Source organism: Morone saxatilis, unplaced genomic scaffold (assembly GCF_004916995.1).
Source record: "Morone saxatilis isolate NCDOM2014 unplaced genomic scaffold, NCSU_SB_2.0 Contig11, whole genome shotgun sequence".
In the NCBI taxonomy this organism is placed as follows: Eukaryota; Metazoa; Chordata; class Actinopteri; family Moronidae; genus Morone; species Morone saxatilis.
The window spans coordinates 10,027,561-10,054,051 of NW_023339663.1; the positions used below are offsets into that span (position 1 = coordinate 10,027,561).

A 26,491-nucleotide genomic window follows, 5' to 3' on the forward strand; every position below is an offset into this window, starting at 1 on the left:
AGCAGTGTAGTTACAGATTGTAACTCCCTCTCTTCACCCTCCCCTTCCAACACTTAACCCTAAACCATTTTCAGGTGATTATACACTAATAAAGACATACCTATGAATATTATATTCCATTTCTTTAAGTATCACACACTGCTATGAACAGTGATTACCAGTGCCAATTGGAATATGTTATATGGGCTCAAATTTAGGCCGCTGTGAGCTAAAAACAATTATTAGACACCAAAAAGCAGAGTGTTGAGACAGCTTGGTAGTCAAGAATCCTGTAGAAGAACCCATTGACCCATTAACATTGATAGACGGCAGTGACAGAAAGAGAAAATAGAGAGATGAGATTAACAGCACAGTCGTGAAATTATCTAATGATGTTTGTCTATGCACCACCCTCCTCCCATATGGAAAGCATCCAAAGGTCTTAGCATGTGTGTGAGAGAGTGAGAAATCTGTATTTGCAATCCAGGGAAACGGCAGTTATCAAAGTCACATGTTAATTTATCCTTTATTATCATTTTCAGGGGCTTTTTAGCCTTAGCGGTAAAGACGCAGCCTTAGTACATGGGGCACATGCTCTACTTGCATCTTCAAACAGCAAAAACAGATTTCTTAGCCAGCTGGTGGCAGCAGAAACAGGTTATGAACACTGACATTATACCACCTTTCAAGCTGATATGGCAAATTTGTTAGCAAACAGCTTATTTACACATTCTGCAGGAATGAAGTAACATTATCATTCACTTGGAGCTGTGTTTCTGGCCACCTGGCATATGTAAGACCAATATTCACTCTTTTAGCTTTGTTCGTGGTATCTGCCAACTCCTGAAGGAAATGTCTGCCTCATTTGTTGCTAAATGCTCCATTGTGTTCACCATCTAGTCGCTAACTGAGACTGTCTGCTGGCTGGTGCTGAGCTGGTAGTGTGGATTTTTTTTTTTTTGTAGACGGGCAGCCAAACCATTGGCTGAATATTGCTCTACAGCTCAGTAAAGCCAAGACAAGCTGTAGATTCAGGTGATAATTCTCTATAGGTTCATCACTACGAACAACCCCTTTCACATTGTTTTCACATCGTCATTTAATTATTTGATATGATAAAATATTTATTATAGTTGTTTTAAATTTATTTTATTTGGTATCATACACAATGGTATTGTGCAATTCATTTTGATATAAAATGATTAATTATTTAGCATGATTTTCCATGTTGGCTATGTCTCAATTTTAAAAAAGCTCTTGCTAAAAAGCTATGACGCAATTGGTAACAAAGGTAAACAAAAACATATTGACATGGACAGTCTTGTCACATCTACATAGAATTTAATTTGGGTTTGGTGTTATTTGAAATAATCTGTTTGAATCCAGTACCTGAGTTTCAGAACCATTACCAAAACAGTACTTTGTGGGCCTAACTTTGTGGAATGTTACCATGTTTTTTTCAACAAAATAAGCCAAACTTCTTAAAGTGTGTCATTTGGTCTTAATTGACTGCATCCATGCAACATCTTCGCCTAAATAAATTACAGTCCAAAATCAAGTAAACAAGACTAAGAATCTGGCCTGGCATTTACTGTTTTTCATACTATTTTACATATTTTTTAACATTTTAACAAAACGTTAATGCATCACACTGTGCACTCAGTCCTACTTTAAGTATCATCAAATGGATAAGTCGCATTCAGCTGTGTTCATTTGCCCTGTCCACTTTTCACTTCAAAGTCTGACACGTTGTGTCTTTTTCACCCTGTCCCACTCAGCCCACTTTGCGACTAACATCTCTTACTGCATCATTAAATGAGATTGATGTCTATGATTTTGTTTAGAGAAGTATCACATCCAATTTTTATCTTTTTCATTATAACAATGCAGAGAAATGCAAGTGTTCACTGAAGTATGTCATCATGAATTAAATTTCACATAAGATGTGTCAATGTATTTGTGTTTAGTTTTTCGACATACATACATAGTACAAACATCAGGGAAGAAAGGAGTTAAGCCAAGGCCAGTAGGACAGTACAACACACTGGGCTCTTCCCACAACATCAACAACGTGCTCACAAGCACATATTTTAAACCTCTCAACATTTTGTTGTCTCAGGATTCTACATTTCACAGCCTTTTCTGCCACCACCAAGACCTCCACACTGCTGTTCACTGTAGCATTGATGTGTTCAATTATTTTTTTCTCACTCATCCTCTCCTTTTCTTTTATATATACAATTTATCTTACACACATACACACACACACAGTTTTCCCTCCGTCCGACTCCTATTCCCATGTTGACAGAGATGACAGTTGAAACCACTCCCTAACTGGTTGGCCGTCAAGCACCATTTTGCCCCTGTCATTCAAATGTCTTCACCTGATTCGGTCTCTATATCAACCCATCTTAAAACAGTATCTCAGAGTTAGAGCTGTTCTATTTCAATTCCAGGATGTTTGTACATTTTAGAAGATAAAAAATTGAGAAAAAGACTGACATGAAATGTTTTATTTATACAAATAGGTATTATATAAAAGTCATAATATTTTCTGTCAAAAGTTGCATAATTATAAGAACAGAGTTGTCATTTCATAAAAAATTAGGATATAAAAGTAATATTGAGAATTAAGTGGTGCTATTATGAGATTGTAAAGTTATGAGAAAAAGTCAGTCATCATTTCTCCCCAAAAAGCAATCTGTAAATAAATTATCCGCATTAAGAATGAATTGGTGGATTGCAGGGATAGAGAAGTCAGTTCAAAGATCTCTCCCGCCTTCTGCTATCAATCAGTGAGTAATAAGCTTTAACTCTTTTTTTGACACCATTAACTGATGGAAACTCAGTCGACTCATAGCCTCCAGACGCTGCTCTAAAACATTCAGGCATCTTGTGGTTGTTGTTTTTTTTTAATTATAACTGACATATGACTAAGACATATGTTCTCATAACCACTTCAGATACCAAGATACCCAACATCATCTGATGTAATTTAATGTAGGAAATCAAGCCAAGTAAATTAAGTACACAACATCTTATGATTAAAAGGAGTGTTTTAAGTATTTACTTATTGGTGCAACTGATTCTAGAGCACAACTCCAGCAGATCCACATCCCTCATTTTTATATATAATATCAAAACATTCTGACTTTTTCTCAAAATATTGCTTACATTTTATTTTTATTCACAAAATGTGGCTTTATGTCTGGTACACAGAAAGAGTAGTTTAGCTTTGTTATCATTTAACCACCTTGCCTTTACCTAGATTCGTCTCCATGTTTTTCAAAGACAATGTTTGCAACTGGAGGGTTTACCTTGAGGAATACTTTTCATGTCACGATGCCCCTTTGCTGGATTGGATTACGAGGTAATGGAAGCACATTTGCTAAAAAAAGAGAAACATGTTTTCATATATAGCTAAATAAATTGAACTGTTGGGTGAACCACTTTCAAACATACAGGAAAGGGGAAGAAAAGGGGAGTGAAGGAGAGTTAGATTGATAAATAAGAGATGACAGGAAGGAAGAGGAGAGATGGAGAATAATGTAACAGGGCCAATCACGCCCCAGTGGTTCTACTAATCATGCAAACAAGGTCACTGTCCGCCAGAGCCAAACTGGCAGGCTATATCCATGCATCTGAGGCATCTTTCTTTCTTTCTTTCTTCTCTCTCTCCTCTCTCTCTCTCGTGTCCTCTCTCATCTCTCCTCTCTCGTCTCTCTCTCTCTCTCTGTTTTTTGCTTTATTTTCTCCTCCTGTTTGGGCTCACTGGAACACCAGAACTACCAGTGGACATACAGTACATTATATGCATTACATTGTTTAACCCACATTTCGTCAGCAAGGTGACTAACCTAAAAACACCTTTTATGGGAAAATTACCTTGTGAGGCTGACAAGTGAAATTGCTCTCGTTCCAGCTTGAGGATTTGCTGCTTTTCTTTGTTTAAGATCATTATAAATCGAATAAAAACTAATAAAAGTAAAAGCTGCTTGGCTGTCGATCAGACAAAACGAGCAATTTATATACGTCACCTTCAGCATTTTTCAGATTCAAATTAACAAATCGATCAATAAACTAATCTGATTACTAATTAATAATGAAAATAATCCTCGGTTCCAACCCTATAATACAATACCATTCCCATGTTGTTGGTGCAATACAAATCCTTTTTCACATTTTCAGACGTCTTTAGTCTGAGACTGTTAAGTTAGTCGTGTGGGCAAAAGGAGTTCTTTTCTTAGGTAGATTTAGAGTCTTAATTTATTACTGCTTAACAGCAGCTTTCATTCCAATCAGAGAGTAACTCCAAACTGACTCAGGATTTGCATATTGTTCATTATACACAGCATAAATGGCTGTTTTACTTGGAACTGCGGATGACAAATGATATAAAACACCTGAAGTTTCAGTTTCATCTTCTCAAGCGTGTTTGTAATCGTCAAATTCTCTCCCTTGCTGTCTTTCTCTCGTACTTACACAGACACGCACACACAAACCACACACAGTTAGAGCTTTCTCGACAGAGACTCTTATGTTTCCCTGCTACCCTTAATTGGCCACATTGTGAAGGGAAGACAACGTTGCAGTTTTCAAATGTTAGTGGCCATTTTTTGAGTCCAGGAGAAAGTACAAGAGAATAATAGGAGGGCCAGGAGGCTCAAGTATCACGTAAAGTCATCATCTTCCTTTTATGTCTGGGCCATTGTCCACACAGACACTAATCAGAGTATATTTGCCTGTTGGTATTTAAAAGCCTAAGCTCAGTTAGGACATTAAGCCTGCATGAAAAGGTGATGAATTAAGTCATTTTGCCATGTTATTTTCTTCTGCTTCCTTTGATCCACAGTTGAAAAAGGTTCATTTTTACCTTTCAGTCAGTTGTCTTTATCATTAGCTCTTTACACGGTTTGCATCATCTTCTATATTTTATTCTCATTCAGAATGTTGCAATAGTGTGATAAGAAATGTTTATTATTAGGAAACTCTTTCATGATGTCTTCACAAGAATATCAAGAACCAACACATAAAGTTATAAATATTATGATTTGGATAGATTTTTCAAAGAGCATAGCAAACTATGATACTGAACTCTGCCTTCGACTCTTTGTGGAAGGCTGTCCACACCGCCACCAGAAACAGTTACCTTTGCACCAATGTTACAGTGACAAGCAGTGCACTAGCAGCCATAGGTTTGTGATTTCTCAAGGATGATTCGATTCATCCCAGGTCCTGACATGGTCAACACCCTGATGACAAACTACATAAATGTGGAAAATCATCCATCACATACAAATACACACCAACCAATATTGTCCCAGTGCCCTGAAGGCAGAAGCTTTGTATGTGTTTATGGCCTTAAGTGCTGTTGACAGGTGAAAATAAATCCCACTCTACTTTTCTACTTTCTTTTGCCTTTTCTGTCTGTGCATTTTCCCTTCTCCTATCCTCTCTCAGTCATCTGTTTCCATCTTTTATACAACCCTGCTTTCCCTTTCTGCTTGTTCATTTTATCCCCATCATGTCTTCTTGTACTCTCTTTCTATACCCTACAATGTCACGTATTCCTTTAGTATATGCTGTATGTCTTCCTTTCCCCCTTGATACCCTGATACCACTGTCACCTGTAAGAAGTACCAGTTACAGTTGTCACTTGAGCCAGAAGAATCAGCAGCCCCTGGCTAAAATATTCCCCTCATAGCATATTGTTCATTATGTAGGCCTTGAGTAAAATCACAGCTCTTGTGAATTCAAACTTAAATCACAATTTATGTAACAAACAATCAATTGCACAGTCCTACAACCTGTTCATTACTTTCCATCTAAACATCTGCAGTTCATTGACAGATGAAGACTTAATGTTTTGCTCCTCGATCCCAGTATATAAAAATTCCAAACCCCCTGCCACAAAGGTGCTTTGTCCGTTTGCTACTGAAATGTCTCCTGCATGAGAGAAAGGGGCCATGGAGGAGTAGTAGTAACAAGGGAGATGTTGTCAGGATTTGTCACAGACCTCACGTATGAAATGCCACCGGTATTTTTAAAAAGGAGCCACAGAGGAGGAGATATTAGCATGATGTATGTCTATGTATATGCCTGTCTGTGTCTTAGGGCCATTTTACTAATAGTGCATGTGTACAGCTGTTCTGAAACAGGCCATCTAATCAGGTTATAATGAGATCCAGGTAGTTTGGTATAAAGAATGTATAAGCTATAGCTGTTTACTTGGTGCTAGGTGTCTTGTTCCTGTAGCTGTGATGAGCGAAAAAATTTATATACAGTAGGAAGTATGTATGTGAACGCATACAAAAATGATTACATTCATTACATTCATGTGTGCATGTGCTATAAAGTTGCATTAGACTGGCAGCACCCCTCTTGCCGCAGGAGGTCTGTGATGGTGAAGAAAGGGAAACAAAGATGATTCTTTACCATAGCTATCCTTTTTCTTTGCCTTTATTTTCTTCTATCTCTGTGTCTTCTGTGTTTTTCACAGCAGTGTCTGTGTTCATGCTGAGTTGAAAACATGCGCTCTACAAAGACCATCTTTCCTCTTTCTTCTCCTCCATCCACCTATGACAATAAACCATTAGTAGTCACCATCCAGCACCACACAGCAGCCTGTTCCAGTAGGTGTCTGTGTTGATTGCACTGGTTCTGTAAGGTATAGGTATACCTCTTTGTCAGGCTGTGTGTGCCTGTTTGTATACCTCTGCTGAGTATTCTGGTTAGACCTTGGGTGATCACAACCCAGTTCCATTCAGAAATAGATATGTGTAGCCAATCCTTTATTAGAAAGAAAGGGGGGAAAGAGACTGCAACATCATATTCACTGAAGACATGGGCTGTATGCAAAAACAGCATCAGACGAAATAGTACTGTATGTAAGCGCCATACTGCTGGATCTGATGCATACAAGAGAATCCAGTGGTTGGCTAATAGGGCTGCACAATTAATCGAATGTTATAGAAATTGCCTGACAATAGTGATGAACTGTCTTGGGATGAATGTGTTAATTATTTTTGTAGAAAGCCATTTGTGCGCCATAGAGCTTTAGCTAGACTCACAAACTAACTAGCTGTGTTTCCTTTAATTAGAACTTTCTATGTCACAATGCATAAGTAGTACATATATGTTTTAACAAGTAACTACATCCAAACATTCATTAACGCTGCATTTTCAACTATGTACGTTTTTCCATGTTCACGTTCTGTTTTTTAAGTTGATGCCGCTGAGACAACATTATTTATGTTTATTGGTAAAAATGTCCCTTGGAAAATGAAGACTATGATTAAAAATAATTCTAGTGAATTTGGCATTATTATTAGAATAATTATTAGCCAATAAATTGTAAAAAAAAATGTTTAAAATGTATTTTTATCATCATCAATTTTGTCATCATCCATCTACAGTATCTAAACAAGATTGCAGACCAGTGCTAAATGTGTGCATGCTGTACACCGGGATAATACCCTAGGATCTTACTGGATATGTAAGCTGGTTCTCCTCCTGTTATCTTCCTTCTGGGTTTAGAGATGTCTGATTTCGTCCAGACTCAAGCAATTCCAATAACAATGTAAGCTTGGCCTCCTCGCCAAGTGGTTTGGCAGATATGAAATCAGTGTAAACTCAATCTGATTTGTGCATGCCCAGAGCTATAGCCCTATCACTGAATTGACAACTGTAATTGCAGTCATGGATGTTTTATTTCAGAAAAGGTTTTGCCTAGTGTACGCTCTTTTCCCACCTGCTGTCTCTTCATTACTTGTGTACATCTTCTGTTTACTGCATTTGCATGTGTGCTAGGGAGCGTTGATTGCAAGGATCTTGCCATCAGAAGATCAGTTTTCTGTAACACTGCGATGAGTGGTGTCTGCTGGATTAACACATTTCAATTAACCTACCAACCAGCAAAAAAATTCTCAGAAGAAAGGCTCTTCCCAGGTTTGCAATCAGTGGTGTAGTTTCACTGACTCATCTAGTTTGGTAGGCAGAGATCAGGAAAGTCTTGACGAAGTTATTGTCTCAACTGAATGAACGTGTTAACTACCCCACAGTTACACAAGTTCAACTGCGTAATCATTTCTGTTGCAGCAAGGCAAAGTATTGAAATTTTACTTTTGATAATCTACATTTATGTACCAATATATCTTTATTCCAACCAGGGTAATTTATTTTGAAAAACATTTAGGATCACTCACATTTTCACTTATTAGGTTTTCCACACTATAATCACCTGTTGTTTGTTAGAACTTATAAAACACTTCCTCTCTCTCCGTCTGAAAGTATAACCAGTTGAATTCTTCTGCATTTTTGCATAATTGCTTCTGCTGGGGCCCGTTGTTCCATTTATTAATGTGACACGTTGTTTTTGCCAAGGCTGGGCTGGTGTTTCAGTAATAAATACCTTGCTTCATGCCCCTGCCCAGTAACCACATATACCAGTTGCACTAGTCATTATTTGTTTGTGCCTTTACTTATACAAAACACATTTCTCGCCATACTAAAAAACATGCATTTTTGAGAAGTAGTTTGTTTTTTGTTCAGTAGGTGTATAGAGGGTTATGTTTTTCTGAATTTGTTGTTGGTGGTGTTAGAATATAATAATAATAATAATTGTTGGTGATGTGTACTCCCTGGCTAGACTATTTCTTTCTGCTAAATCATAATGGGGCTGCTATTACTAAAAGTGACTGTCATTTAACTAACTTTCCAGAGCAAACACACGTGGCTGCATAGCCCTGCTCTCACCCTCTGTTTTATATCTCCTGTCTGATCAATGCGAGGAACAGACAACAGCACTAAAGCTTCCCTGATTGTTCGCAGACAGAGGGTGTTACATGCTGTCATGGTGCATTGTCTTTTTTCTGAAGTTATTTACTTGTTTGTTTCCCCCTCGATTTCTTCTTTGTTCCTGTGTTTGTCTTGTGTGTGTTTGCTGATTGGTGTTGTGATAATTACAAGTAGGATTGTGCCGCAGGCACTCCTGTATGCTCAGATGTCTCACACTGAGCCATTGTTCTCCTCATTGGCTGATTAAAGGAAACAAACACACATCTAGGTGTTATCTGATTGTGCTAAATAAATGGCACAACTAGATTATAATACAGAGGTTTCGTTCAATACACGTCAAGTTAAAGAGTGAAATATTTTATATATACTTTGAAAAAGCAAAAATCATATCTGAGACTTAGATGTGCAGTAAAATGCTAGATTTGAGATGTTAATAGCAATTATATCATCATCATTTTTGAAATCCTACATGTAACTGCTTATTAATAAGGCTTAGCTGCCATGTTTATGCACATTGACTTCAGAAAGCAGTTTCAACCCTACAGCTGTTTCACAATTGGAGCATGGAGTAACATTTAGATATCATTTTTAGTTGCAGGTAAGGGAAAGCAGTAATTCTGTCTCCTACAGAAGTGTTATAGCATATTACCCGCCAATGAGATGTTATGCATTTTGTCACAGTGAAATCTGTTTTTACAACTAAAACATCCCAAGTTTGTGATTTGGTGTGTGAAAGTGTCTTTCTTGGGATACTGATTGGCCAAAATACATGGCCTGTAGGGTAGCAGGGCACAAAGTTGTTTTCCTCTTCCTCTTTCGAGCAAGGGGTGGTCAACACATGTTCTGAACTTTCACTGAGCTGACAAGACTGGCAGGTACAAGAGAGGAAAACACACAGTAAAAGACATTATTAGCTGCTTTAAAAAAAAAAAAAAAGTATGCCTGTCATATCAGGCTTTTCTGAAACAGAAATGCCTGCATTGATTTAGCTGTGATTCCCTCCCAGCTTTGCCCTGATTCAAGCAGTTTGAATCGATGCAGCTGTATCTTAGACATTAAGCCCAGCACATCGATTCCAGTTGGTGAATCGTGTCACCCTGTGTGTGTATGTGTGTGAGGACGTGTGTCTTTGCTTTAAATTCTTTCAAGGTTTTTATCTACGAGAAAGCGGTGAATGTGGATTTTAAGCATGACCATGTACAAAGAAGCAAATCACCCCAACACCTCCTGTTCCACATGTTTCTGTAGGTCAAAGCTACCATGAGCACTGAACTAGCAAAACAATTTATTTGTGTGTAAGGCAAGTACTTTGTCAGCAGGACTTTTTTCTTCTCTGATTGTTGATGCAGTCATGTATGGATATGTGCACATTTTTATTTCAAGCCTCTCTTTCTCATTCTCAAAGCTTTCAACATATTCTAACCCTTTTGGCAGTGTTCCTCTGTCAGCCATTTGCAATATTAACCCATTCTATTGTCCACTCAGCCACTGACTCTGTGGATGAGACATAGAACATGTCTGAGGACAGCATGGATTGCTATGGGTCCCATGGGAGCTCTCAGAAGGAATGAGATGGATGACACACTTAGAGTAAAGCACTGCACTCTCCCTCAGGCCAGATCTGTTAAGAATGCTTTTGTGCTAAACCATCAATACATGCACAGATATTACACACATGTATTCTATCAGTGACAGAATTTTTGTACACACCTTGAAGTTGACTAAAATGATCATTTATTGCCAAAACATACACACCCACACACAGACACAGAAGTCATTGCTACAGGTCCCACTCAGCTTGAAAGTTATCCCCTGGATGTTTGCTGACAGCTGGTTACAAAACGGCACTACACGTACTTTATTTAAATGTGTTTCCTCATCTTGTTCAGCTCCCTATTAATTTAAATCAATATGGTCCAATCTCATCAACACCACTGTCCTTGGCCTACTGATGTCTGTCTTGCAAAGGACTTGAGGTGTGTGATGAACTATAGCTTTTTTGGGCTGATCCATACCTTTCGAGGTGATTGGGTTAATGTGTTCCTCGAAGCCATGATGTGTACAACCTCTTATTTCACCACATCATTTGTCTACTGCATTGATTGGAGGGTCATTGAATGAAACAAGGGTGACCGCCCACTATTCTGAGTGCATAAGGAATATGAAATACACATGCATTTGGCTGCACGCACTGCACTGAATGCCTGTGTCCATTTACACGTGTTTGGCTTGTGTAAATATATTATTATATGTTCTTCAGAAGGTTGCATAGACCATTGATGCATGTATTTTTAATTGCCAGGCCTGTATGAGAGTTAGAGGAAGAGGCCCCTGGACAGCGGCTGAGCAAAACTCAACCATGCTGCCCTGTCACTTAATTTGTTTTCTCTCTTACTGCTTCCCTTGCTCTCTCCCTGTCTTTGTCTTTCTCTCTCTCTGCGTTACTCTGAGTGGTGCTATCTGACCTTCACTGGGACACAGTCATGATTCTAATTGCATTGATATGTCAGTGAGCTCCAGTGGTTGCAGGAGAGCATAGCAATTTTACCCCAAAGCACAGTGGTGGTGCCATGTGAATTTTGCTTTCTTTTCACTGATGACTCACACAGTCAAGCTGATGAGACAGATGATACAGACCAACATTTACACACACAAAACACATTTACACACATTGCTTATTCAGTATTCTCCTTGGTGCAACAAAATGCTAAGGCAGTACCTAACTTTGTTTGTGTGTAAAGTGCAATAAGAATTTAAAGCCCTTTAGCCTCACAGTAGAACATGTAAAAACATGTAGCACATGTGATGTGACCCATAAGTTTCCAATGGGTTGCTTTGAAGTCTCAAAGTATCAGTGCTTTCAGCTGTCTTTTCTAATTGTGAAGCCAGAAAATCCATTTGTCTCCACTTAACTAGTTCACTTGTATTTAACAGTACGCACCACAATCAGGTCTACTGAAGCTTTTTCTTTGAAGCAGTTGCAGGAAGTGTTAGGTTTGCATTAACAGTATGACTTCACAGAAAACATGCTAGTCACTGATCAGCTTCTCCAACTGGTTGAGGAATACAGTATTATTGATACATTTCAGTCTGGCTTTTGTCAAAAAACGTAGCACTGCTTGAAGTTACTAACGATATTCTTATCCATGCACATAAAGCTGAATATTCCAATTTTAGTTCTATTTGACTTATCTGCTGCCTGACATCATTGATAATGCCATTTTAATTGATAGATTACTAAACTAGTTTGCTACTTTTCTGACAAGCATTTCAGTGTTCACTTAACAATTGCTCGTCCTCCTCTCTGGGGTTGCACAAGGGTCAATCCTTGGACCTATTCTGTTTTCATTGTATATGCTACCTCTAGGCCATCTGCATTACTCCTCCAGTAGTATCTCTTACCATTGCTATGCTGATGACATGCAGCTTTGCTTTTTGGTTAAATCTAATAGCCTCAATAACCTTATCAACCTTCATGACTGCCTAGTTTCTGTTACAAATTGGACTAAAAATTCCTTCATTTCAATTCTGACAAAAAGGTCCTTGTAATCAGTCCCAATTGTTTCATTATAAAGGTCACTATATTGGTCACTATAAAAGAATATTGGTATTCTTTTTGACCACAATTTGAGCTTTGAAACCCCTAATATTAAGCCTATTCAGTCTGTCTCTTCAATTGAGAAATCAGCAAAAAACGTGGAACTTCTAGTACATACTTAGTACATACTAATCTCCTCTTGTTTAAACTACGTTAACTTCCTCTTTACTTGCATTACTCAGTTCTCTCTAGCCTATCTTCAATTGGTGCAAAATGCAGTGGCAAGGCTGTTGGTCAATACCATATCACCCCAATTATTGCGTCCCTTCATTGGCTTTAAACACAGAATTGACTTCAGAATGTAACTATACATAGATACGTATGGTATCTATGTATAGTATCTATGGTATCATATGGTAGTTTTTAATTATTTTAGTCATTTGTATGCCAAAAAACTTCCTAGGTGTCCCAACCTTAGTTTAATGTCATCTTAGGTCATTGGACAGCATCCAATGTAAAGATCTACCAATTTTATGTGGATAATATTTATTTATTTAATATCAATCTTTATTACACCATCTTGGCCTGATGTGTTGCCTGTCTCTTTATTTTAATTCTGGTATGGGTTGATTTGATCTAATTTTTTTCTGCCAACTTGTGGGTGGGTATATGCACACACGCTCCTGCCCACAGGCTTTCTCAGTGTGTGTCATGTTTATTCATCAAAGATTATATCTGAAATCAAGTGGAAGCCTAAATTAGCATATTGTAAATTTCAGTGGGTATATAAAATAAAAAAAGACCCTTTTGTGTTCTGTATCAGTACGTCTGGTGAGAGTTGTCATAAATGTTGATGTTAACCTGACTTTTTGATTCATTGGATATTGAATTACCACACCATGCAGTACATACACTGAACATGTTAATGGGGTGAAAATTGGCATTATTTCACAGGAATGAGCAGTTAGTGTGTAAAAAGGTCCAGTTCTTCTGAAGTGATATTATTTCCTTTTCTTTCTTTCTGTTTATCAATGTTTTGTAATGTTTTCAATATGAAGGTATTTACCTTGGTATTTGTATAAAAGTTCTAACTGTTTTTATTATTATTTTACTATTTCTTAATCTCTATTTAGCATGGGTAGAAAGTAACTAATTAACAATACTATATAGACAAATTTTAGGTAGTACTTTTTTGATTTCATTCTAAAATCAGTGATTTTGCTTTCTCTGTTTTTTAGTGTTGTGCTCAGTTACTTGTAATGAGTGGTACTACTACTGTTACTGTAGGCTGTCATAGCATTTTCCAGAGCATATTTCTTTTTTCCTTGAACTTCCTTTTGTTCAATAGTCAGTATCTGCACAATAAATTTGCCCTGATATTAAGTTATGATACTTACAATATTAGTAAGAATTGCCATTCTAAGTCTTACTTATTCTGAGTCGAGCATAAATAAATAAAAATCCACCCAATATCCAGCAATTTCTTATATATGTTTTACTGTTTTTAACTAACATAAAAATTGTCTAAAACCTATGCTTTAGCATATTTATTGTATTTTGGTCAATTCGCATATCTGAGGTTTTCCTATAACTGACTTACATGTTCCACCTGTCTGGCCACTTTTGTAATACACCAAAAAATGTATCTTTTATAAAGAAGAAATGAAGTCTTATAAATCTGAATGGACAACATGATGAACTTGATGTCAATTAAATTTGGATTGGTTTAACCAGTATTTGGTGAAATTTGAGCTTTGCTCTCTGGTATAACAACACTTTTCTCTTTGCTGACAAAAGCTTCATTAAATGCACTGTGAGCCAAATTAATCTTATGGATATACTGACATTCTTATAACATAAAGATCTAGATAAATTAATGCTCAGTGCTTAATTTTGTTATTGAACTCGTACTGTAATCACTCACACACACTCTTACACTGTCCATTTCTCACATTAGTCAGTGTTAATTGTTTGGGTTAGGGTTAGGGAGGTTTTTTTCTAAATTTGATCTGGATCACTTTGATCTGATTGAGACTGTACTGTCAGGAGCAGGCTGCATTTCGGTCTGTCTACACTTATTTTACTGCATTTTATCAAATGTTGTGCTTTTTTGCTCTCTTTTAGAAATAAGAAACCAGGTCCATTTTGCTGAACGAATGTAAAAAGAGGACCATTTCTTCTATCTGGTGGTCTGTGTGATTTCCTAAGAAGAGATGAGTTTGAAGGACAGCTCAGTGGTGATAGTTACAGTACCAATAAAGGAAAAAGAATTGTGAGCTCCAGACAGTGAGGGGAGGCAAATGAGATAAAGGAAGCTGGAAGAAGTGTGCAGTTGTTTGAAAGTGAGAGAGCAAAACCTGTGTTGATGGAGACAGGCTGGTTACCAGATGGGTTTTGTCAGAGAGAGAGGGGAACAGTGAGCGGGAAATGGTTAAGAGATGGAGGCTGATGTGGCTGTCTGTAATGCGATATGGCAGATGCGATTTTATTTTTAGGACACAAGGCCCCAGAACGATAGGTTTTATAGGGTTTTGAGTGGGTTGATCTTTTTAAATATTCAACTTCAATGAAATATGGAGCATGACTCCAGGCTGTTTGGAATTCATAAGTCTGTTTGGCAGGACTGGCCCTGCATATTGAGAGCTGTCAGAGTCGGCCTGAGTGTTAAACACAAGCCCTCAGCTGGCAGTAGAAACAATAGCCAAAAAAAAAAAACCCTCAGAGAGACTACAAAAGAGACAAAGAGTGGAAATCTTCCTTTGGTATTTTAAATATTTAATCACCTTTTTGATGTCATGATAGTGGGTGATTCTATCTTGTGTTGCATTATAGGTGTGGAGTGATAAACATTACCTACATAAAATGGTGTTGCTAAACACCATTGTATGGAAGTAATGTTATATGACTTGTATATATTCCTGGGTATCATTCAAATACAAATGTCCGATACCTTAACCAAGATTTTCATCCTGATTCCAAAGTTGTTGTTTTTTTATATCTTACATTAATTTACTATGAACATACATCTACTGAATTTTATTTATTTATTTTTTTTTTCATTTAACAACAAAAGCCATGTAACATTTAAGAAAAAAGCTTCTTAAATGTTGTTGTCTAAACACAAGCAGCAGTACCAGTACTTTTCCTAAATATAACGGCTTAAAAATGACACATTTTTTGATTCGAATCAGCAACCAATCAAAGAATTTGTAGACAAGATTAAGAATCCGACCACATTCACTGACAGCTTTTTGGTCCTTAGGCCATATTACAAAATTATAATATTATACCAATAAGATATATTGAGCTTTATTGATCCAATCGATCTTTTGTTTTACGTCAGCTGTCACACAGCTGTTTTTACTCACAACGCTTTTATGCACAGTGCAGCCATCATCAGCTCTCTTTGTCTTTTTCTTCCAGTCTGAGCTCTGTGTCAGAGCACAGGCAGCCCCACCCACTGTAGAGTAGTAGAGAAGAAAAGAAAAGAAATGCAACTATTGGATCAGGACTCTGTATCAACAGATACTCAATATTTAATGACTCAGATCAGATCGGATCAGGGACTAAAAACACTTGATCGGGCACTTTAATATGGAACCATAACTTGAGTGCTGCGTTTTGGTTAAAAATGACTTGCAATCAAACACAGTCTCTTTCTAATTGAAAAAACATTTATCATTAAAATTTAAGCTAGACGGATACAGATGGCTTATACAGGCATCAACTATACTCCCCATAATCCACTGCAGCCATGTGTGTACAACACAGAGGAGACTATCCGCTGTGCTCCACATCTATCATATAAACTTCTCCTCAGTCAACCAGTTCATTAATCCATGTTACCAACTGATTGGAGGCTAACAGAGAAATGTGTGCTTCTGTCTGTTTGTCTGTCTGCGGATGCATTTGCAAGCGCGGCTTCGTGTCAGGAGGCGTGTGAAGGATCAATATTTTACTCTCACAGTGTGACAGGTGTACACTGCTGGAGAAAGCGGCTGAAAGAAACTCTTAGTTAGTGTGAAGCCACTGAGGGGAAATACATATGCATTAGACTATGACTGCTGGGGATATTTACCAGCAGTAACCACACAAACAACAACAGGTAGCAGAGGCTGAAACCAAGACATGTTTAATTCATGCCAGAGGAAGCAGACTACACTGGCTGTACACCTGTATCAGTGAAATAGCCGGTGCTTATTAGACTGTGTGTGTGTGTGTGTGTGTGTGTGTGTGTGTTTTACTCAGCGATGTGTGTCTGTCGGGATGTCTCGCTGTGTTTGTGTCTGATGTCTGCTTTTATTGTTATAATTTTTTTTGTGTGTCTGAGTGTGTGTGGGAGACTAAAAGAAAGCGAAGAGAGACAGAGACCCCAGGAAGTAATGCTGTCCCTGTATGAGGAAACATTCTCAGTCCATTACCCTGCATGTAGATATAATTAGAGTAAAGCAGGAGTAAGAGCCTCGGCTGCTACAACCATCTGCCAGGTGTATTTCCTCTTTGTAATACAAGCGGACATATTTGTTTATATTGTAAAGGATCATACCACGTTTTTTGTATGTTTTACCCCATTTATTACAGATTGCATATTTATATTCTTGCTGACCATGGCCTAAATTACAGCAGGTTTTTTTTATATATATGAATGTATTTTAACTACTCACATAAATGTAAAACTCACTTGAGATGGCTAATTTACAACACTAAAAATCATGTTGCCTTTTTTTTTTCTTCAGAGTAATGTTATCATGTGGCAGAGCAGTTGAAAGCGAGGAGAGTCATTATTTCTGTAAAATGCTATTTCTAAGCTGCTAACAAATATTAATTTAACTTTTATTTATTTCCCCTCCAAAGCACAGTCCAGTAGTGTGATAATATGCGGTTTATATATGGTAAACATAGAAGCCATCACACTATAATGATAATGATAGCTTGCTGATACATTGGAAGATGTCTGTATTTGCTCTACCAGCCAACCTTCAATTATACACAATTATGTGTCTATATTGAGTGTATTGAAGATGTGCTGTCTGTCAAACAGTTACCTCTTGAGAAGGCCACTAGAATGAATTTGAATTTGAACAATGTTTTTGATGCCTTCGAAAACATATCGCTAGCATTTGACAGTTTGAGACGTGGATTATGCGCTCCATGAAAATGGACGCTTTATTGTTTAATTGTATTCTCAGTAGAGCATCCTGTGCAGTGTCAGCCAGCAGTGTGTGTAGGCTAGCAGTACTAGTGGCGGGGAACCAGGCTCACTTTTGAGCCATTGTTAGATGCACTAAGGCGTACTAACGCAATGTCATGCTTGGCTGCAGCTCCCAGTGGCTGGGGTTCACACTGAGGGGCAGAAGACTTGAGGGACATCCAGCTCAGCCCTTTCGTATTCTCCACGTCGCCTTTTTGGTTTTAAGCAGCAAACCACCCCTGACACCCCTACCCACTTCCTGTTCACTCTGTCATGTACAGTACATTTGATTTTAATATGACTCAGTCATGTCTGCTAACTACTGCAGGTGAAACATGTTGACATGTCTTTATTTTATTATTTTATTTATGAGCGTGTCCCTTGTGTTTGTGCAAATACCAATGCCATGTCTAGTACTATTTATGTTGATGTTTACTATGGAATTTGTAGGTGAGTCATAGAGGGTGACCTATAAATGTCAAGGAATTGCCACCATTCTCTCTTTGACGTTTGAGCCTTTACAAAAGTACTATGCCAAAGTGGTGATTGTGAAGGGCCATCACTGTTGGACTGATCATGACTGTCACTAAATCGTAAAAAGTATGAGCAAAACCCACAGATATTTAAAGTACATCAACGTAAAACAGAAAAAATAGCAACTCCTCACAGTAAAATAGCAACTCCTCACAGTCTTTACAAGCTTGAACCAGGGAATGTTTGACTCTTTTGTTGGATAAATGACTTGAAGATGAATTAATTATCAAAATATTTGTTGATTTATTTTTTTGATCCACAGATCAATTTAATTATTTGAGCACCATTTGCCTCCAACCCACACAACTAGCTGTTAGATTTACCAAAGCCTTTAGTAATGAATGCCATTTGCAGCCAGATATTGTATTATTGTTGTATTGGTAAAAAAAATTAAAATAAAAAATACATACAATAGAGGGGGGAAAAATCATGTCAGTCTTTAATACACACTGGACCACATCCTTCTAAAAGACTTCCAAATGATGTTGCTTTTCCACTAACACTGTGATCCATTCATCCGTATTTCAACAAAGATATTTGGAGTTGTTAAATGTGGGAGAGTAGAGACAGAAGAGTTGTGAGTCAAATCACAGCTCAACAAAGGAAAACACTTTGATATGCATTAGAGCAGGACAGGCTTCAGTTACCTTTAAAAGTGCCGGTTTTCACATTATCCACAGGGATTGTTATAGTGCTCTTTCAACAATCCATCCCCATACCTCCCCTATTATCTCGTCTTCTGTCTCCTTATTGCTCTCTCTCTCTCTTTTGTACTCTACTCTTTTCTAGTCTAGTCCAAATCACAATCATTGCCTCCAAATCATGCCACTGTCTTGAGGCTGTTTCTGTCCTTCTTGTCATCTCCTTCATCATCATCACATTTCTTCAACTGCTGTCCTTCTTCCGCTCTCTTTTCGATGCTTGTTGCCTCTCGTTTAAATCCTGAGTGCTGTTTTTCTATGTGACACACACACACACACACACACACACACAGTTAACTACGACGAACAGGCAAGGGACAAACCTTCAATGACTGGTGTGTTGCCAGGTAATGATCTTTAATTACAGCCAGCCTGATGCACACAGGCAAGCTAACAAGCTGTCTGCTGGCTTTTACCTTTTACAAGACTTATTAGGAGACATTGGGGCATCCCACACATGAATGACACCATACATTTCAAACACAATGTGTGAAATCGTAGTTTTCCACAGCACAATCTCCCACACACAAACAAAATCATAAAGAATATTTTTCGGTTTTCAGTTTTCTTCCTTTTCAATTAGTTCTATTCTGAGGCAAATAAATGGCAAATGTAGTTTGACAGTGTTTGGTCAATCATAAATAAATGTAGTCATCAAGCCTTTTTATCCGTTATATTAATGGAACTACGGTATAATTTTCCCTCTTATTGGAATGCAGTGGACAGGGGTGATGGATGAAAGGGTACTTTAACAGAACAATGCTTAACTGACATTGGAAAGTCCCAATAGCAGCCACATATACTTGAAGTCAAGGGATACAGTACAGTGGATCATAGTGCATGTGCTTATAATTTTTTATTATGTAATGATCATTTTTAAGTAGTAAGTAATTTTTAATCAAAAATGTCAAACATTTTTTGTTTTCAGCTGCTTTTCTTTGTCCTAAATAACAGTAAAAACAATAGTCTGATTAATTGAAAATGAAAATAAAAGTTGTAGCCATACACACAATTTGAAGAGCACAACTATGCTCCTGGAACTTTGTACTAGGCATTTCTCACTATTCTCTGACATTTTATTTAATTAAAGGATTCCTCTGAACAAATATTTGGTAGTTTAATCAATAATTAATTTAATCATTAGTTGCATTCTTAGTTGACAAGCTTTGCATACAATTAAATTTTTTGTTCCATATATTTGACATGATTATTGCACAGTAACCTGGACCCAGATGTTCCTCTTGTAGATACAAAAAACAGGGCAAATAGTCATTAGACAGAACATGCAGCACACTGCCAAACCAGCTAGCTATGTTGTGATATTTGGCGGGTGTTTTTGATCTTGCTAACTTCGACTTGTTGTGTCAGTCACTCCAGACAGAGAAAAAGTCACTTCACTGCCTGTATTTTTGTGAGTCTGCATGACTACTCTCTTCTTAAAGTGATCAAATACTGCAAACTTCATCAGAGTGGAGGGAAGGGGAGGGAGCGAGAGATGAGAGGAAAGGCTCATCTGCATCTGTATTTGAAGTGGCAAATGCAAATGGACCAAATGATCTGACAAGAGGAAAATGTGAATTCCTCTCTGCAGCTATTTGCAGATAGCAAAAAAGAAACACTTTTTTTATATTGGACAGGCCCTTTTCATTACTGCAAAATGCCACACACTGATCAGACATTTAATAAACCACCATGGTTCCATCTTGGAATTTTGATGATATTCTTAAACCGTTCAGAGCAGCAATTTGTCTGTTTTGTTTGAGATTTTACTTGTCGTCTCTTGCAAAAGAACCAGTGTCAGTAGCTGGTTAAAAGACTGTGGGCTGTGAGACTTACAGTTTAAAGACACATTCTTCAGCAAAACTGAGAGCAAGAAGAGACAACAAGCTCAGTCAGATCATTGTTTTTCAACTGATTTTCTTTTCCAATCTCCCTTCCAGCAAAGTAAAGGACAGCGGCAGACTGAGGACTGTGATAGACTGGTAGTTTAGCAGAATCGTATTGTGTTCATGTTTTATAGACATTGGAAAATACCAATCTCCAGCCTTTCTCAAGTGTTGATTGTTCTCCTTTCTCCTAAGAGCTCTTCATGTAGATGAGTTCAGTGTCAACTGCAATGGTGGCAGGCAGTATAGCTTTAACAGTCCAGGAAAGAAAAAGACAGGCCAGCACTGCTGCAGTCAAGACTTACTGAGGCTCCCTGCCTTAGTCTGCTTTCCTGCCTGCCTGCCTACTAACTTCTCAAAAACTTCAAGAGAGCAGAAGAAGGGAGGGGGGAGAGGGATGAGTAAAAGCTCATCTCCATCAGTCGAAGCAGCAAATATAAATGGAGCAAATGATCTTACATGAGGAAATGTGAACTCCTTTCTGCTGCTATTTGTAGATGGAATAAAGGAATACCTCTCACACTCTTTTCTAATATTGGACAGGGACAGTTTTCCAATGAACTGCTATCACATCAAGGTGGAAAGATTAACTGCTACGTATCAGAAAATCAATACAAGAGTGTGAGATGCTACAGAACACACAGATCCAAACCCAAATTCTATATAAAAACTTGTCAAAAATGGATTAGCTCCTATCAGTGGTGGAAAAGTTTGTGCTGCTCTGCCCGAAAACTTGACAAAAAGGAATGCTTCATGCAAAACATGCAACACCCTAAAATTTTTAGCAGCAGCCTGACCAATTTACTCTTTTAAGAACACGGCATGCTTCAAGAATGATAGTGCTTTCAGAAACAGGACCACTCATCCAGAGGCAAGCTAAAAACAAAGCTAGCAATACCAACAAATGCTAGTTCTTAAATTGTCCTGGTCAAAGGCAATAACTAAAGCAATATATTTACAAGGACATGCTACCATTTAGTTTTGTTCAAAGTGCTGGGTTTAGATGGAGGACAGTGACCTTCAAATGGAGGCAAACAATACCCAGTTTTCAAAATTGAAGGAATGTATTCTTCATGGGTACTGTCCAAACATCACCGCTTATTGTTAAAGGGCAACTCCACCAAGTTTATACATCCACATGTGTTTACAGTTCTTGGGCAGTATTACTGCTGTATGAAAGTGTAAAGCCTTTTGTGGCCCCAAAGGGTGCGAAATCTGATAAATTAGCCCAAGTAATATCTTTTCAGTCACTGTCAGTTGGGCTGGAGGCCCTTCAAAGTGAAAAAAAAATCAGAACAAAAAGTGATCTTACCAGACCTCTGTAACCTAACTGTCAGTGGTCAAGTTGCATTGTGGGTGCCAGGCTTTGACAGCGAAGATGAATGCTTAGAATAAAAAATACAATATCTCTCGTTCTATTGCATAGATTTTGATCCTTTTTTTTAAACTGTCCATCGTTAAGTGTGACAGTGTAATGAGTGCAAGGGTAAATTGGTGGGACACTATTTTATCGATGGTGTGACAGTTGCTGAAATAAAAAGTGAGTAAATGTTCTTAAATGTTTTTTTTTACTCCCAAAGCAATATATTTACAAGGACATGCACCCATTTAGTGTTGTTCACCCCTTCCAAGCACAAAGGAGACACTACAGTGGCCGCAAAAAGTGCAAACAGCACAAACGCCCTTATCTAGATTCAGTGATTGGTTTGTCCATTACTGTAGGGCTACTGTAGAAACATGGTGGTTTAACATGGATTCCATGGAAGGCAACTAATGAAAACATAGTTATGAATATTGTATTCTATTTCTGCCATCAGATCCTCCTACTTGTAAAACACTGGACCTTTAAGTTATTGCATGTCTAAATAAAAACACTTTTCAAATATACTGATAAGTGTATCTACAATTTCAATATCAGATTGATCATTGTGTATCTAAATCTATATCAAATTGGCTTAGAGGGATAAATGCATACTACATTCTACCATCACAGCATGTGTTCAATAAAAGAAAACGGTTTTGTCTTCAAATTCCATTCGTTCTCCTCTAAAACCAGTGTCAGTTCTTGGTTAAAGGAGTACAACCTGTGAGATGAGACATGTTTTACATCTCTCAGACGTGTGTTACAGTTTAGATGAAGGCATACATTGAGAAGCTAGCAAGGCTTCAAAGGAAGGGGCAGCTAGGTGTTACAGGCAGGCAGAGTGAGAAGAAACTGAACTTGCCAGCACTTTGATCATGTTCACCACTAAAGGCCAGGACCCTGTTAGAAAGAAAATAAATGGCCTTTTAGATAAGAGGTTTTATTCAAGTGTGGGTTTCTTCTTTTATGTAAGTGTAAATGTCTAAGTATTTATACAGTACTTACTCACCAGTATGTGTTTTTCATATTTAATCAAGGGTTCATGCAGAGCAGACAATACTTAAATGATGAACTTTAAAATAAATGTCACTTCAAAAATATACACGTATGAAGTTTGATAATACCCGCCTGCATGTTCTTTCTTTGTTTCTTTCCAAGAAGACAGAAATGGCATCTGGTTTAAAATTTCAACACAAATGTAAACAAGATATTAAAATGCAAATTGCTGATACCACAATTGATACTTTTTTCTCAACATCAGCGCTGAAATCTGTAAGTATGTTATTTGTAAAGGAAATGTGTGTTTATCAGGATAGAGCAGAAAGAAACAGCCATGGGGGGTAGATGACAGGTTTTTAGGGGGAGGAGGAGAAAGGGACAGGACAGGATGGGGGAGTTTAATGTAAGAGGATCGACAGCGGGTGAATAATTGTCATCTTTACAACTGAGACCGCAACAACAGGAAGAGGGCAAAAAGGGTGAGATAATGAGAGGAGACTTGGATTTTCAGCTGTGGTAAATTTTCAGTCACAGCAGCAAGGCAACACACTACTCATTTCATCCTTTTAAAATCCCCCACTGCCTCTTGTTTGCCTAACAAGTTTTTGTGTGAACGTATGTGTGTGTGTGTGTGAGAGAGAGAGAGAGTGTGAGAGTGATCGTTGGCTTTCTTTGCTTAATTTTGCAGTCTGTTCCTTCTTGTCTGCTCTCTTTCCTCCTTTTATCCTTATTTATTTGTCAGAGGTTGTGTTCAGGGACGTTCCTTGTCATTCGTCAGCGCGGCCCATAAAACACACTGTCATGACTGACTGGCCACGCTCCAAACTCATTACCGATTGGCTGACAGAGCGGGTCGCTCTGTTCTGCTCTGCTGTGTTTGACTCCTGTTTGCCAGACATTTAATGCTCAGGAAACTTTAAATGCGGTGGTGTCTTTCCTCGCACCACTCCTCTCAGCCGCTCGCTCAAGGTCACATGAATATGGATTTACCCTCTCCTTCCAGCGCACACATACTGATGATGAAGTCTAAGATCTACTCAGAGGGATTATAATTCAGAACGTAGGTCTGATCTGGGCCGTCGCTCTGTTCCACTGTCTGTCTGGGTGTGTGCTTTAAGTTGGTACCAGAGGGGAGGGCGGGAGGCTGAGGAGAGAGGAGAACGGCGGAAATAAGAAAGATGAAGCGGACTGCTTGCAGGAGCAGAGAGCTGAGATGAAGAGCGGAGGACGGAGAATGGATGATAATGGTGAAATCAGGGGAGGTGGAGCTGGAGCTGGGTGGGAGGGTGTCATGTAAGAGAAAAGGGAAAGAGACTGGGAGATTGGAAAAGGGCGACGTACAGCGTTATTGAGTTTCTGCTGCGGTTGATCAGCCGTATCCATTTCATCATATTGAGCTTGTTGCATGCCACAGTCTGCTGCAGAAAATGTGTCCTCATCAGTGTTTGTATACACAGTGTACGCTTCTATGGTGTGTGTTTGTGTGTATCATTGAGACTAACTGTGAACACCAAGCTCATGTATATCTGTGTACCTTTCTTTTGTTTTGCATGTGCATATGCTTACTAAAGTGCATCTCATTACTGCCTGGCGATTGATGTTATTCACTCATTTTGTATTTGCTGCAGAGTGACTGACGCTACATTATGTGTTCACTTGCTGGCCTTTGTTGAACCTTTCTCCTTTTCTCTTTGTTGCTAATTTTAATTTTAATTTTAATTTAATCTTCAATCTGAATAATCCCTTGCTTCCATTCGTTTAACAAGTCAGATGGGCATCTATTTCTTTTCTCTGTCCTCCCTCATCGTCACAGTTGTGCTCACAGTTTTGTTTCTCTGTTTTCCACTAACAGAAAACAACAAGGCACCTTTACAAAGGTCTCGCTCTCGGCAGAATATAAATGCCGGTTCAGCGGTGGTGAAAGCTCCCCCTGCCAAGGAGGCCCATAATGAGTCTGAGGGCCATCCATCTGCAGCCCGGTCCAAGGCTGCTGCATGTACGGAGTCAGGCCGCAGATACAGGAACCCCCCGGGTCACAGCTACTGGCTGGACAGAGAGAGGGTGGTGGAGAGAGAGATGGTTAAACCGACTGAGAAAGAGATGGAGGTTGAAGCAGAGCCGCCAGCCTTCCAGCCGACCTCCACGGGTGCTGCGGTCAGCAGCTGTAGCACCAATGGGGAATCAGATGTAGAGGCTCTGCTGGCCAAACTCAGGGCCTTGTGAGGTTCATTTTTATATACATATACAGCCTGACGTATGTTTGTGCCCACACATGTTGATGTTCTTCAACTGATCTTGTAAACAAGCAGAAACTGAAGTTGAGATAAAGTTGCAAAAGATTTGTCAAGTATAAAAGTTTAATAAGGAAACAAAAACATTAATGAAGCCTTGTAAAAAAAAAAATATATATATATGTATTAAAAAATTTGTATGCTTTTAACACTTTTCTAAAAGAAACGTCTTACAGGTAGAGCACTTTGGCTCACAGAATGTCCTCAGAACTTACTTCATAAAATAGAGACGGATTTACAACAGTAGTGATTCAATGAAAACATACATTATAGTTTACATATAGAGAGAAAACATACAGCCTGATCCTGTACTACTAAACGCGTTTGGCTATCCCTAAAAATGGGAATACATCATAGCTCTTTCTCTGAAAGTAAAAGATACAATGTTGCATAGCACTTTCCTTGTAATGCAGAAAACAATATCCATTCCCTTTATATTGGCATGCATCACTTATAAGTTCTTCTACTGTAACATTTATTTTACACCTTTATCATATAATTATCTTTATTTTAGTTTTTAATTACACATTAGTTATTTTCATATGCATGTTAATGGTCTTGTACAAGTAAGAGACATTTGGTATTTAATTACTTTCTTTTTTCTTCTTTCTCATTCCTTGTGAGATGACGGAGTGTCTTTTTATATTCAAAGCATCAATCTAATATTTGTATTTTCTATAAAGATGTCTGCATTCTATAAAACTATAAATATATATGCAAAAAATGTCCAATACATATGAGTTATGACATATGATTGCTTTCACAGGTTAGACCAGTAATTAGATGTAATTTGACAAGTTGATTTTGGTTGACCTAAACTGTTTTGTCTGTTTGTCTTAGTGAGAAGATTCATACACAGTGAGAATGAGTTTGCTGCAGTGTCTGAGTATTCTAAATATCCACAATGTGGCACAAGACAAACAAGTTCACCGCTGATTATCTTCTCCTACATTCCTACTGAAATCACTCAGATCTTAAAGCATAGTGGTTGTATTCTTTATTATAACTTCACTTTTATAGACCTATTTACAATAAAATATATCCAAAAAAGTTTTGTTGTCTTTTTTTTATATATATATATAAATCACTGAAGTTTCAAACATTTCTGAAATGAATACAATTAGTGTAAGTTAGTGAGCAGAGACACAGATCACTTCCTCGCCATCGCTATCCGAAAGTAATCGCCATTGATCAAGTACAGAGGAGACAAAGG

General features: G+C 38.0%; 1 protein-coding gene across 1 annotated transcript in view; it reads left to right on the top strand.

Moving 5' to 3' along the window:
- The window catches only part of LOC118320903 (protein diaphanous homolog 3-like), a 145,871-nt gene extending 119,602 nt beyond the window's left edge, over window positions 1–26,269 (top strand). Inside the window, exon 29 of the mRNA XM_035652025.1 lies at window positions 24,840–26,269. Coding sequence (XP_035507918.1) covers window positions 24,840–25,210 — 371 coding nt within the window. The 3' untranslated portion in view covers window positions 25,211–26,269. The remainder of the gene's footprint in view (window positions 1–24,839) is intronic.
- The last annotated feature ends 222 nt before the right edge of the window (window positions 26,270–26,491 follow it).